The sequence below is a fragment of the Calypte anna genome, chromosome 2 (genome assembly GCF_003957555.1).
Source record: "Calypte anna isolate BGI_N300 chromosome 2, bCalAnn1_v1.p, whole genome shotgun sequence".
In the NCBI taxonomy this organism is placed as follows: Eukaryota; Metazoa; Chordata; class Aves; order Apodiformes; family Trochilidae; genus Calypte; species Calypte anna.
Window position 1 is genome coordinate 51,635,546 of NC_044245.1, and position 13,260 is coordinate 51,648,805.

The window sequence follows — 13,260 nt, forward strand, 5'->3', positions numbered from 1 at the left end:
AATTATGATGATCTTCCTTTTTCACGAACATGAGGTATTGTCCACAGATGTTTTGTATTTAAATGTTTTCCTCTAGCAACATAGCTTGTGCAAGTTCTGGTGGTTTTTTTGTGCAAAGTCTAGTGACTGTGGCGGTAGTTGATCAAGGGTTGGACTCGATGATCTCTGAGGTCCCTTCCAACCCAGCCTATTCTATGATTCTATGATTCTATGATTCTATCATGCCTATTTCATTGTACTCCTTTCAGAACAAAATCATCAACAATGTGACTGACTCCTTCTGATAGCAGAAATACAGTTCCTTAATCAGTCATTTCAAAAAACATGCTGCAATTTCCCATTTAACCTCTAGCTTTTCTGTGTTCTTATTTTCTTAGTGCTTTAACACTGCTCTGAAGAAACAATGCTATAGAGGAAGCTCTGCAGAAGGACACTTAAAAAAAAATTGATCCAGCTCAAAATATGGAATAACACAGGTATTTGGAATTATTGAGAGTGTCCTTTTAAATCACCGTTCTTTGGTTGGCAAAAGCGGAGGAAAAAAGAAGGAAATCTAGACCACACAAAAACGAACATTCAAAGAAACAGGGTAAGCACTCCCCAGACAACATGCTGGGCCTGATCTCTCCTCTATCCCTCTCCCTGCAGCACTTATCACCTCCTCCTTCAGAAACCAACCTCCACACCTCTCCAGCTCCTCTGGAACCCTCTGCACCAATCGCCCTTCCCTGTCTCCTCCAGCTCCATGGGGCAAATCCAGCTTCTGTGTTGGTGTTGGAGGGGGGCAAGACTGTCTGACTACCGAGGAAGGTATGGCACTAAAGAGGCAATTAAAACAACTACTCACATCTTGTGCAAATATTCTCTCCCTCACTCTCTGATACTCCTCTTCTCTCTCTTCAATTGATTTACTTCGTCTGTCATCTCTAAATGGAAGAATTCTGTTTTGCTGAGCAGAAAGAAAACCAGGAGGGTTATATAAGTTGAGCTGTTAGAAACTGCCATTAAGTATCTGTCAGCTGAGAATAATAAATGTTCACTTAAACAAATGAAGCATGAAAACGATAGCTGTCATTCCTACACAAAGCACCCTGGCAAGGCTGGGTTCCTGAGGGCTTCCAGGTAGATACCACATGTGGGTTTGTAGAGCAAGAAACCAAAACAAGGTTTTCTGCATGGCTTTTGTGGTCCCAGCATCCTAAAAGTGTTTTCACCCCAAGCCTAAGTGCCATTTCTCTCAATTGCTAGGATTTATTGACTCTCCTCCCAGATGTGAAGAGCAGGAGGGCAGGCAGCACTGCACTGCCTAGAAAATCAAGGAAGATAAGAGGGAAACTAGGTGGCTGTTAAGCTTCAAACCCTAGAAGAACCCCAAAGTCTACGTGTACACGGAGGAGATGTCCCAGTTGTTTGGCACGACTGTTTTAACCATTTCCACACCCTAAAGGAACCCTTCACTTCAGTTTTGCTGGAAAAAGAATGTCCACTTGTGCCTCACAGTGCGGAAAATTGCTGTGCCACTGGGGGGAGAAGAGAAGAGGACCTGCAGCAGGAAATGTTTCACTGGCAAATGGGTTTCAAGCACTGCTCCTTTTCCCCCTGCACCCTAGCACCTGGTGAGCTAAGTCATGCTGCTTTTCATTGTCTGATCCCAGATGTTCATCACACCCTAATAATGCTTGGGTTTTACTTCTTAAGCCAACTCAGATGCAGCAGAACTGGCAAGGCTGCTGTACACAGCTGATTGAAAGGCAAGGAAAAAAGGGCGGGGAGGAAAGGGAGTAAGAAAAAAAAAAAAAAAAAAAAAAAAAAAGAAAAATCAGTCTTCTACTGAAAACATAAAGGAGAATGGCAATGAGATACTCCCTGGCAGGTCCCTCCACAGATATAACCTAAGCAAAGAAAGCATATGCTGTCTTCTTACCTGCAAAAGTTCTCATACAAGCAATTAATATTAGAACTCTCTTTTTTTATTTGGTCAGGTTTTGGTTTTTGGGGGTTTTTTGTTTTGTTTTTTGTTAATATCTTCCACATACACAGCTTGCACTGGATTGAAAGAGCACAACACCCGCTTTTAAAGGCAGCACAAACACAGGCATTTCCCTGGTGCTCTCCTACTTACCGGGCTCACCTAAGGTGTTACAGCACAGGCAACACAGAAGGGGAACGTCTGCTACAATGCATGCATGACAAGCAAGTAAGTTACACAGACAGTAAAAGGTGGTGAGGGCATGGGAGGAGGAAGGAAACTAAAAGCTGAAACGGATTCATTTTAGCTCAAAACTTAACACTGGATGTTTGGTTTTTATTTAAAAAAAAAAAAAGTAACTAAAAAATTCAACCTGGCCTCACCATCACATTTGTTGGGGTCATTTATTTTTGTTTTGTTTTATATTTTTTTTTGTCCTCTTTGGGCTACACCAAGTTGATCACCAGTCCACACCGAAACTCGACTCCGAAGGAGTACAAGGGAAGGTGAAAGCTACAGGGAGCGCAACAACCACCACAGTCAGGCCAGACATCGAGGAATGCGACTGACGCAGCCTTCCACGCAGCCCGGAGCCGCCGGCATTCCCCCATCCCCCGGGCATGCAGCAAGTCCTGCGCCAAGCAAACCACCCATGCAAACCCACACACTGCCAGGGCTGAAGCGGCCACGCCAGGGCTCGATGCTACCCACGGTGGTACGTACGCCGGACGAGGCGGGGAAGGGGCAGGAGGGCAAGGGAGGAGGAGAGCAACAACAAAAGAACAACAACAACATCAGTCAGCCCACCTTCAAAAACAGAACAAATTTCAGCAACTCTCGAACCGAGAACCAACCTGATTGTCTTCTTTATCAATACTAGAGTTATCTCGCTTCAAGATAAATCGCTTCTGGGACTCTTCACCTTTTTCATCTTTTAAATGTTCAGAAAACCTTTGCTCTGGTCTGCCAGCAAAGTAAAACATAGCAATAAAAAAATCTTTCTTTTGGTTTTGCTTTGATCTTTATTTCTCAGTGCTCTTTGTTTTCACAGAGGCATTCAGTGCAAAAGCAGTTAACACCTGTGGTCATGGCGAGATGCTGCCTATAGCTGTCTGAGGCTGCTGTATTGCTGCTAACTGTTATTGCCATAAACAGCTTTTGTTGTTGTTGTGTAGCAAGGAGCAGGAATCCAAAGTCTCAGTCACTGGAATATTTAGTTTCTCCTCACTGTGACTGAAGGACAGGGAAAGCAAATTAACATCTTGTACGTTAATTTGCTTCCTTCAGTAGCTGTGTGACTTAGTGAAGGCTATCAACCTTTAAAAGTAAGGAAACAAACTGACAGGAGTCTTAAAAAACACAACCAAGACCTTCCTCACTCCTGATACTACAAAACCAGTAATTCGAGGGACCCATGGGTCTTTTGTTTAAACAAAGTATTACCTCATCACCATTAAGTGGGGAAAAGTACTCTGTAACAATCATAGAGTAATAATTAGTTCACTGATATATGAAGTGAAACACCACTGGTTAAAACTACAACAATTTCAGCTTCATAAGCTTGGATGATGCTGTTCCCCACCTTCTCACCTTGTGTCAAAAGCAAATTTTAAGAAGCATCTCATGTCACTGAGTTGGTCACTGCTCACTGTAGCTGTTGTCAATAAATAACACTCCAGCCTGCATCAGCCTTGGATCCAAGCCCATAATGTTTTAAGCCCTGCTGATGCCAATAGGGTCACCAGTATCCTGGAGAGCAGAGCTGGGATTCACACACTGCTTCCCCCCCCAGCTGGGGCACTGCTAACACACAAGCTGGTTGGTAAGAGCAGCAATCAGCTGTGTCATGCCTCAAGGCTTCCATCAGGGAACACAACTCTCACGCTTTGCCCTGAGCTCCTAGCAGTAGTACAAGTGGGTGATGCTCTTGTCTACATTGAGACCTACACAAAGCTTCCACTGACAGTAATGGACCAGCTGTGAAGGAGTCAAAAGGTAGAATTTACAGCAGCCCGGTGCTTCACAAATAGCTCTTTTAAACCCACTGTATACTTCAAACTCACAACCTCAGCTTCACCTTATCTCAGAATGGAAAACTAAACCAGGTGCCTAAATTGGCCACCACTAGCATTTCTACTCACAACTTGCATGTTTATGACAAAGCAAGAGAAAAATACCAACCCAATTTTCCACCAATTTTGAGAATTCAAGAAACCTTTCTCCTCCACCCACAGGTGCTAGCACTAGCAGATAGAGGGTCCAGCAGATAACAGTCAGCAGCCTCTCTGGATGCTCTGCTAGCCTTCTTGTTGGCAAGCCCAGAGGAGCATGGCTCTCTGCATAGTTTTCTAATCCAATGGGTCATTAGTGGTGTTTGCTCATAAACAGAAAGGCTACAAAACCCTCTTAATGGATTGCTAGATGGGTTATTCTCCCATTAGGGTGCACTGTGCCTGCACAGCCAGAAAAGATTCATTACCTCAAATATTCTGCTTTGACAAGACCAGATGAGGAATGTTATTTTTCTGGTTTTACATCCTAACTCACAAACAAACCTTCTGCTACCAGTGTAAAATGTCTAGTTGTAAAGTACCTACTGAGCACCTAATAAACTGTCCACTCAGCACAAAACCACTGAGGGTTTTAAAATGCAGAGGGGAAAAAAATGTAATGAAAAATTAGAAAATTAGAGAGAAAAAAAAGCTTGAAAAATCAATTTGGAGAAACTACTCACTTATTAAAACAACAACATTGTTTGCACACTTCATAGCATTATTCTCATTTTTTAACCATATTTTCACTTCATTTACTATTTATAAAATTTGAGATCAAGCCATGAGCCTAAACTAATGATCTGGTATGTGCCTGTTAATAGAATTAATCTACAAGCCCAGTAGATGATTAGTCTCCAGTCGTGCAAAAGAAGTTTGCCTGGGCAGAGAGACCCCATGAGTGTGCAGAGGATGCTGGAGTGCTATGGTACTATGAGCACCATGAGAAGAACTTTCCCTCCCAGTTGTTCCTGCCACTCCAGGTCACTGTTACCACTGAGGCTGCAAACTGCATGAACAGCTCTGTTAGTAAGGATGCAAAGCCTGAGGGAAGACTTGTCAAGTGCTATAGAATAACATGGCAAGAAATATCTTCAGGCACAACAACTTCCAGGCTTCTCTCAGCAAGTACTCAACTGTTAAAAATCAGAATAGGGCATTCAGCTGAGAGAAAAGGAAACTTAAGGACTATTTTAAAGAAGATACCAGAATCCAGAGATATTTGCACAGGGGGTTTTGAGTATTTTTTTGACAAGAATGTTTACTTAATTTTCTGTTTTAACAAATACTGCAAAAACATATCATTAGCACACAAGTGGCAAACTAAGTTTAAAAAAGAAGAAGAACCAAATGCTGTAGTCATGTGGGCAGAGGAGAGGTTGGTTCTGCAAAGAATTTGTGTCTGGGTTCTCTGATGCAAGACAGGGCGAGTTCCACACTCACAGCTTTGAAGCTCTCTACAACTGCAAAATGTGTTTGCTACAAGGAAGCAGAACCACTGTGGTTATCCTGGGGAAATTTATCTCATTCTTTTATGAATTAGTGGGTGAATCACCTGCTTGAAAAGGGAAGAAAATGTTGAGTAAGATGTGGTATTCTGTCATTATACTGTATATAATGACAGTATTACAGCAGGCACAGTAAATTCATCTCATGTGTGTCCAAAATGAATACTAATCATATTTACTTTCCTTCTAAGCTTGTTTAGCCCCGAAACTGTCAGTAGTAGAGTCTGTACAATAAACCAAATTGTGCTCATGCATGTAAGAGAGTGATTTTATCAAGCTTCTTTCACTGCTATCATCAATTAAGATCTCACTCAAGTCAAAGCACAGTTTACAATAAAATCAGGTACTTTATTACCACACTGGTTACCTAATTTATAACTTCAAATTCTAACCACGCCTCAGTTTCATTTTAAGTGGTAAAAATGGAATTTGCATAGCCTTTTGGAAGAGCCATTGAGTGTTTCTAAAGATCTTATCACTATCTCCGGTACTCTAACTGTCTGGGGATTTCTCAAAAAAAACCCAACCCAAAACAAAACACAAAATCCACAAACAAAGCAACATACAATACCTATCTACTATATTGGTGGCCACTCAGTAAACCCATCTGCACATTCACAACAATCTGCAAGGAAAGACACACAAATGCAGGCCTACAGAGTAGGCTTTCCACATGTACTATAGGCATTATTTCATTGAGTCTCCATATCAGGAATCAGGAGATCACCTGAGAACCTCAAACCCCCACTATCCAATAAAGCTCCAAAAGACTGAGTTATACCTTAAAGCCTCAGAAACAAGCACATGATGAGGGGGAAATCACACAGGCTAAAAGAAATGTAATGTTTGGGGTGCTTGTTCATTTGTTGTGTTTTTATTTAATGTAACCTTTTGATCACCCAAATTTGTGTATAGGTGGAATCAGAACATTGGTGCCCTAAAAATAAAAATTAACAAAAACTCAGTCACTCATCAACTCATTTAATATTTCCTAAAAGCTCTCAGGGATCTCAGTTAAGTCCTCTTTTTGGCAATGTGTTTCAGAACAAAACACTCAGCACCTTTCCACTTTCCATGTAAAGCTTTAGATCAGTTGCTATGAATGTTAAAGAGAAATTGGATCTGAGAGTGAGTCAATGCACTTTGCCACATATCCTCAGGCTACTATCCAGCCCTCTTCTCATCCCCAGATCTTCCAGAAAGCACAGAGCCTTTCAGCAGGCAAGAAAGCTGCTCATCTCTATCCTGCCCAGCAAAGTAGCACCACATTATTCAGGTAGGTGTCAGTAGGATACCCACAGGGAACCAACTTCATTAGGTGTCCTGCAGCACCCAAACCTTTCCCAATGAAAAGGTTCCTGAAACTCTCTGAGCCTCTGTGGACTTCTGCAAAGTCTTCTCAACTCACTCAAAATCCTGGGAAACCTTTTTGTCTTCAATTTTCTTTCGCAGTGAAAAAAGGAAAGGGATGGATTACAAAATGTATTGAACAATTACTTTGACTCTTTCAGCTCAATTTTGCACTGGGAGATCATTGTAAAAGTCATGTCAAAATATGGGTCCAGTTTCTAATTTCTGTGCCTGGAAAACTTTCACTGTGAGGGTGACCAAAGTTGCTCAGAGAGGTGGTGGAGTCTCCAACTTTGGAGATACTCAAAAGCCATCTGAACATAGTCTTGGGCAATCAGCTCTAGGTGGCCCTGCTTGACAAAGGGTCAGACAAGATGACCTTCAGAAGCTGACACCAACCTCAACCATGCTGTCATTGTGTGAAACATTAATATATATAGTAACAAATAAACCTACAAACCTATAGTAACAAAACAAACCTCCTTCATTACCTCTTTCAGATGTTTTTTGTGTGTCTGCTTTTTGTTTTGCAAGTTGGCCATTATAACCTACTGTTCTCATTTTATAGTTACTCATACCTTACTTAAGAAAGGCCCCCCAAAAAGACACTTCTCTGGACTCATTTCTTACAACAAAGCCTATGTTTTGGACATGGTAAAGCTGGAATAAGCAGCATAACAATTCTGCATGTCAGAAAGGGAAAATAAAGTTAAGAAGTTGATAGAAACATCCACTGTAAGATTCTTTTTTCTACTATCAGAATGATGTTTTTAATGTGAACTACTTTCATTCAGCAGTGCTCCTCTGAACTTATTGCAGTGTGACAAAAAACAGAGTTTGTCCCCCAGGCACAGTTTTTTACAAGGACTCCGTAAGGAGAATTCCCCATTATGTGTTCATCTAGTGCTTTTTTTCCCAAATCAACCATTGTAAGTAGCAATAATAAAACCCAAACACCCTAAGTACCTTAACCAGGTATTCCTTATTTAATCAGATTATGGATTTTAAAAACATATTGTATAGTGGTAATAGGTATCAGGGTACACAGACTAAGGAAGTCACAGGGCATTTTCTTGCATCTGCCACATTTAGAGGAAAAGCAAAGCAATTTCATAGACCTCAGTTTGCATGGGAGCTAGAAATTAAATACTAGGGGCAGAAAAATCTGCACTCATTTCAAGTAAGTCAATTAACTCTGAAATAACTGGCTAAGAAACAGGAAAACAGTGATGCCACACTAAAAGGACAAATAGAAAGAGACAAGTATGAGCTTGGAACATTACAGTTCTGAGGACTTAGTCACTGCATTAGCAAAGCACACAAACAGTCTGGGATTGTCAAGGCTCACATATATACAGCACATAAATCTTTATTATGAGGCTCATGTTTCTGACAGTGCACAGGCTGTTGCAAGATGCCTTTTAAAATCAAGAAGGAACAACCTTACCATGTGGGGAAAAAACGGTTTTGCACATTTTACCTGATGTAGTTAAAAATACAGTAATTGCTGCAGTGCATGTCATCTGCTAAAACCTCACAGGTAATAGTAGCAGCTGTCTGTACAAATGCAATATAGAAAAGCAAGGCAAAACGTTGAGATCACTGCAGTGTGCAAGAGCCTAAAAATAAAAAATGAAATCTGCATTTGCAACACAACATTCATTTAACATACATAATGGGGGACAGCATGTTAACAGTCTCCTCCTGAATGAATGGCAACCCAGAGTGAAAGATAGGGTAATGGGGCTAGAAACAGGCAAAACACCACCCCTGGGTATCAGCAGGATCATCATCTGGCAAACAAAATGAATAACCAACAAAATGTTCTTGCACAAGCATCCCATCAGGAGGGCAATAGGATGGTGAGACCAGAGAAGAAGTGCTGCTGCTGGCAAGATTCAGAGAAGTTTTGAAGATTTAGGGCACACTAATACAGGTGTTCTGATGGTCTAATAGTGTTTTCTTGTTATTTGCACTGCTCAGTCCAACATCATCTTGGCCTCTATTTTGAGGGCACATTGTGACACAGCACGGTGGCTTTTCCTGCTCTGCCAGTGTATGAGTATCTAAATCTGCATGCTGTGCTTTTTTTGGTTTTGTGCTGGAGGCTCTCCTAGGACTTTGTATTACTGCCCCAGTAAAATACATAAGCGTGACTGTTTCTTTGCTTTTGTGAGCCAAAACTCTTATTCTCTGCAGTGCAAATGAGTGTCCTGATCATGGAGGCATGGCAACATTCTGAGCATTCAGGAATTTACAGAACTTGGAAGCAAATATCATCACTGTCAAAAGACCTCAACTTAGTGATGAAAGGCAAAAATCCAGCCCTACAGGTTAAATGATTTGATTAAATTATCTTTGAAAAACGTTCTTCAAGAACGGGGCTCAGAATTACAGCCTTCAAACAGGCTTCCTGTATTTAAGGGCTACAAATGGTTTCCAAAAGTCAGCGTCAGAATTTGAATACTGATAATTGTTAAAGTACAGTGTAGTTATATTACCATAACTTAATAGTTAAAACCACTCAAGATGGCATTTCAAGCATTTGAAGGCAAGTGCCTCATTAACAGATTGCTGCTTTTACGGAATGAGTCACTAAGAACGTCTGTTATGATGGTAAAAGCAGACTGAAAGCCATTTAAAAAAAAAAAAAAAAAAAAAGCACAACCCTGTAACAATACAATTCCTTCAAGGTGCTGTCTTCTCTGTAGCACAGGGGAAAAAAAGAAAACATAATACCAAATGCTACGTTTTTCCTGTAAAAGACTGTATATTCTCTAACATTTTTTTCAGAACAGCATCTGGACTCTAAACATGTTCTGTATTTATTACTAAGCAGTAAGTATGTGAAAACTCACTAATTACTGATAGGCATTCTTCTCCCCCTCTAATTGGGGTTGCAGATAAGTCTTGTAGGACTGAGTTGGTAACACTACATAGAAGAAATGTCCCATGTTTTGTTCTCTTTTTTTGAGACAGTGAGGTTCATTCTGTCACTCTTATCCACCCCCTTCAAGACACCCAGTTGCAGTACCCCAGCAGTATGATTTCAGTGGGGGTGGCAGCAGTAGCATTTCTTCATTATGAAAATTATGATGAAGATGAAGGCTGCAGGATAGATAGAGATGATGTACCCCAAGTCATTTCTATGCCAAGTGATTCTGTGTGAGGACCAAGGAAAGGGCCAGATCCTGAAGGCTTTCAGGGTATATTGTATTCAAAGACCCTGATCTAATGTTGAGGCATCATCATACAACTCACAAGCCTTCCTGAACTGTAATTCCAAAAAGTCATCCTGGCTTATTCTAAGGGTGCAAAAACACAGCACATTTTGATGCTCTGAGAGTCTGCCTCAGTACAACCTTCAGTATTTTGTGGTCTGAACACAGCAATCTAGCTCTGCACTCTGGAGAGAAGCTGGTAGGCCAAGGCCACACTGAAATAAGAGTTGTTCTGCTAGTCAGGGCTGAAGCATAAAGCCGTTTCTCATACAGGGACCATTTTAAGAGCTTCAGAATACTCCTGAGATAATTTTTGTACCTGAGGGACCTGCTTTGCTTGCTCCCACTCCTCTGGACTGGATTTAGTTCTTGATATTCATGATGTCAATTGAGATTGAACATCTTGCACAGTACCAATTTATTTCCAGCTATGTAAGTGGTAGCATAGTTTATTACAGAATTCATTAATACTTGATTTTAAGGATGTGGTATAGTCTGTAAGTAGCTGAAAAATTACAGTCCTGCATAACTGCTGCCATCTATTTAAAATTAAATTTTTCTGTCTTGGAAGTTCAAAATTAACAAGGAAGAGAGAAAGAAAAAGGAAGCAAATTCAAGATTTGAAGACAACTGATGAAAGGGAGACAGTTCCCTAAAAGTCGATGATCTGATAAAAAAAAGATTAGTCCTCTTGAAATGCTTCATGCATATAAATTAATACCATAATAAATTCATGTGCTTAGTTCTACTTCAGGCCATGAACATTTTTCCCATCCTCAGGAAGACGACTCATGGATCTGAGGTCATCCCATGAACAATCACTGCCCTGAACAGCAGCATCTGTTTTTAACAACCTGTCAGAGACAGCCTCACAAGTCTACTTGGAAACTGCAAACAGAAGCAACTTACTTTGCTCATAAGGACACAAATTTCATAAATTTCTTTTTTTTTTTTCATTTCTAGTGATCATGTCGTATTTTCTACATTAAACACAAGGCAGGTAACAGAAGCATAAAAGGCCATTACCAAAACTGATCTGGAACATCCCTAAAATTCTCTTGCTAGTGTATCAGCACCTCGTTTCTCAAATACCCAGATTTGAAGACTTTATTTCACCTACTAGTGATGTACAGTTACCTTTGAGGAAAGCACAGGGGCCATTTCAGATTTCCAGATGCACCTCCAGTGATTTGAAAGTATAAATGACCAAGCAGCAGCTTGATTAATGGGCACTTTCCTACTACAATGTGGATAAGCACGTGAAGACATTGGTTAATTACTCATGCAAGGAAGAGCTTTCCTTAACTGAATTACCTACTTGCTATTCCATAGAATCATAGAATCATAGAATCCTTGGGGTTGGAAGGGACCTCGAAAGATCATCTAGTCCAACCCCCCCTGCCAGAGCAGGGCCACCTAGAGCACTTCGCATAGGAACGTGTCCAGGCGGGTTTTGAATGTCTCCAGTGAAGGAGACTCCACGACCCCCCTGGGCAGCCTGTTCCAGGGCTCTGTCACCCTTACAGTAAAAAAAATTTTTCCGGATATTCAACTTGAACCTCCTATGCTCCAATTTACACCCATTACCCCTTGTCCATAGCCCTCTCTTCCTGGGTAACCTCCCATCTCCTCACACAGCACAGGTGATGATAACCTTACAGGTTTATCAAAACTCACAATTTTCAGTTGGGTGATTGAAAGGGTTGAAAATGAACAAACAAACAAATACCACAACAAAACCCCCACAAACAAACAAAAGAGAAAAAGAGAAATACCATTGATGCCTTCTGATTAATGCTCAACTAATATTACATCACAGTAGAGAACAGATGTAAAGTACATATCCACCTTAATTAAAAACAGTTTAGTTTTGTATAAATTACATTATATGGAAATGTAATATTGGAGCTATTAGAACTGGTTCATTAACCCTAACAAACTCATATACAAAGGAAGTTGTTTTCATGGGCCTGGTATATGCCTGATCAAAGTAAGAATGAAGTCAATATTTAAGGATCATATTCAATCCATCCTCAAGCGTACCAAGTATTTGGTACATAGCATAATACTAAGATATTGCTAAAAGCCCTAGCAGTAATTAACATACATACACCCTGAGTTACTTCTCCAGTCACTATGTGTCTGGATAAAATAATAGCAATTCCTCCTTGCCAGGTAGCTCTCTCCTGCAATAAGATGAGGCATTGCAGTACATAAGGTGGCTCAGGACACTGCTGGAGGCAGACATTCCTGAACCTCAGTGTGAAACATCTAATTCCTTTAATGCTTTTCTGAAGCACTTCTTGGGAAGCTCACCACTCCCTTCTTGGATGTAAAATCGCTTAGCATGAAGGGATGCACTGCCCAGCTCTGGTCTGCAGCTCTGGCTGCAGCTGGAAATACCAGGAAGGAGCTAAAGGCTAAAATCCAAGCATCACTACAGGCTAAAATCCAAGCAATGACTGCAGGCTCTTCCACCCTAATCACAATTATTATGGTGTTGAAAAAAAGTTTTTTTGTTTGGTTGGTTGGCTGGTTTTTGGGGTTGTTTTCTTTTGCTTTCTAAATCACCTGCCTTGTTTAATGCCAGATCGAAATAAACAGATCATTTTTTAATCTTGTTTGAAAAGGTCAAGAAATAAAATCCATGAAAACCCACAGAATTTGCAGCTTAAATGTTACTTAAACTATACATGTTGCTATGTAGTCGCATAAGCTCACAATTATTCTATGTTGTTATCTATACTCTTACTACGTTAGTTGCATGATTTTGCTCTCAGAAGATCATTATTCTGTGTACATATATGATAATCAACGGTAGCAAAAGGTGCTTAAAAGCAGATGCAACACCATACAGTGAACTCCTTGCCAGACAACTGTTCCATATAACAATCGGGGAATGGAGGAAACCCAAAAACTGTGCTGCAAACTCTCTGGTAAATACTGAATTGCTGTGACTGAAACTTCACAAAAAACAGAAGATACATATGTTCAGGTATACAGCTTTAACTACTACCATGTACCTAATTAAAAAAGAAACCAAAACCCAGACATTTACCAGTCACGTGTGGAAGATGTTCCACCCATCATCAAAGAACCAGTTGAAGAACTGGAAGTTATTTACACTCAACAATGTGAATACCTCACTCAGTCTTGGGGAA

General features: G+C 40.6%; 1 protein-coding gene and 1 long non-coding RNA gene across 16 annotated transcripts in view; one reads left to right on the forward strand and one right to left on the reverse strand.

Moving 5' to 3' along the window:
• ARPP21 (cAMP regulated phosphoprotein 21) overlaps positions 1-13,260 on the reverse strand; it is a 196,392-nt gene that overhangs the window by 72,776 nt on the left and 110,356 nt on the right. For 9 of the 15 annotated variants that reach the window (XM_030446436.1, XM_030446437.1, XM_030446445.1 and 6 more), the window contains 2 exons: positions 2,824-2,932; positions 848-949 (listed from right to left, as the gene is read on the reverse strand). In XM_030446436.1, coding sequence (XP_030302296.1) covers positions 848-949; positions 2,824-2,932 — 211 coding nt within the window. The remainder of the gene's footprint in view (positions 1-847; positions 950-2,823; positions 2,933-13,260) is intronic. The other 6 variants (XM_030446451.1, XM_030446452.1, XM_030446448.1 and 3 more) reach the window with 1 other exon arrangement.
• Positions 650-2,771, forward strand: LOC115597951. Its single transcript, XR_003987292.1, has 3 exons — positions 650-810; positions 2,041-2,197; positions 2,426-2,771. It is a non-coding gene; the product is annotated as an uncharacterized LOC115597951 (long non-coding RNA).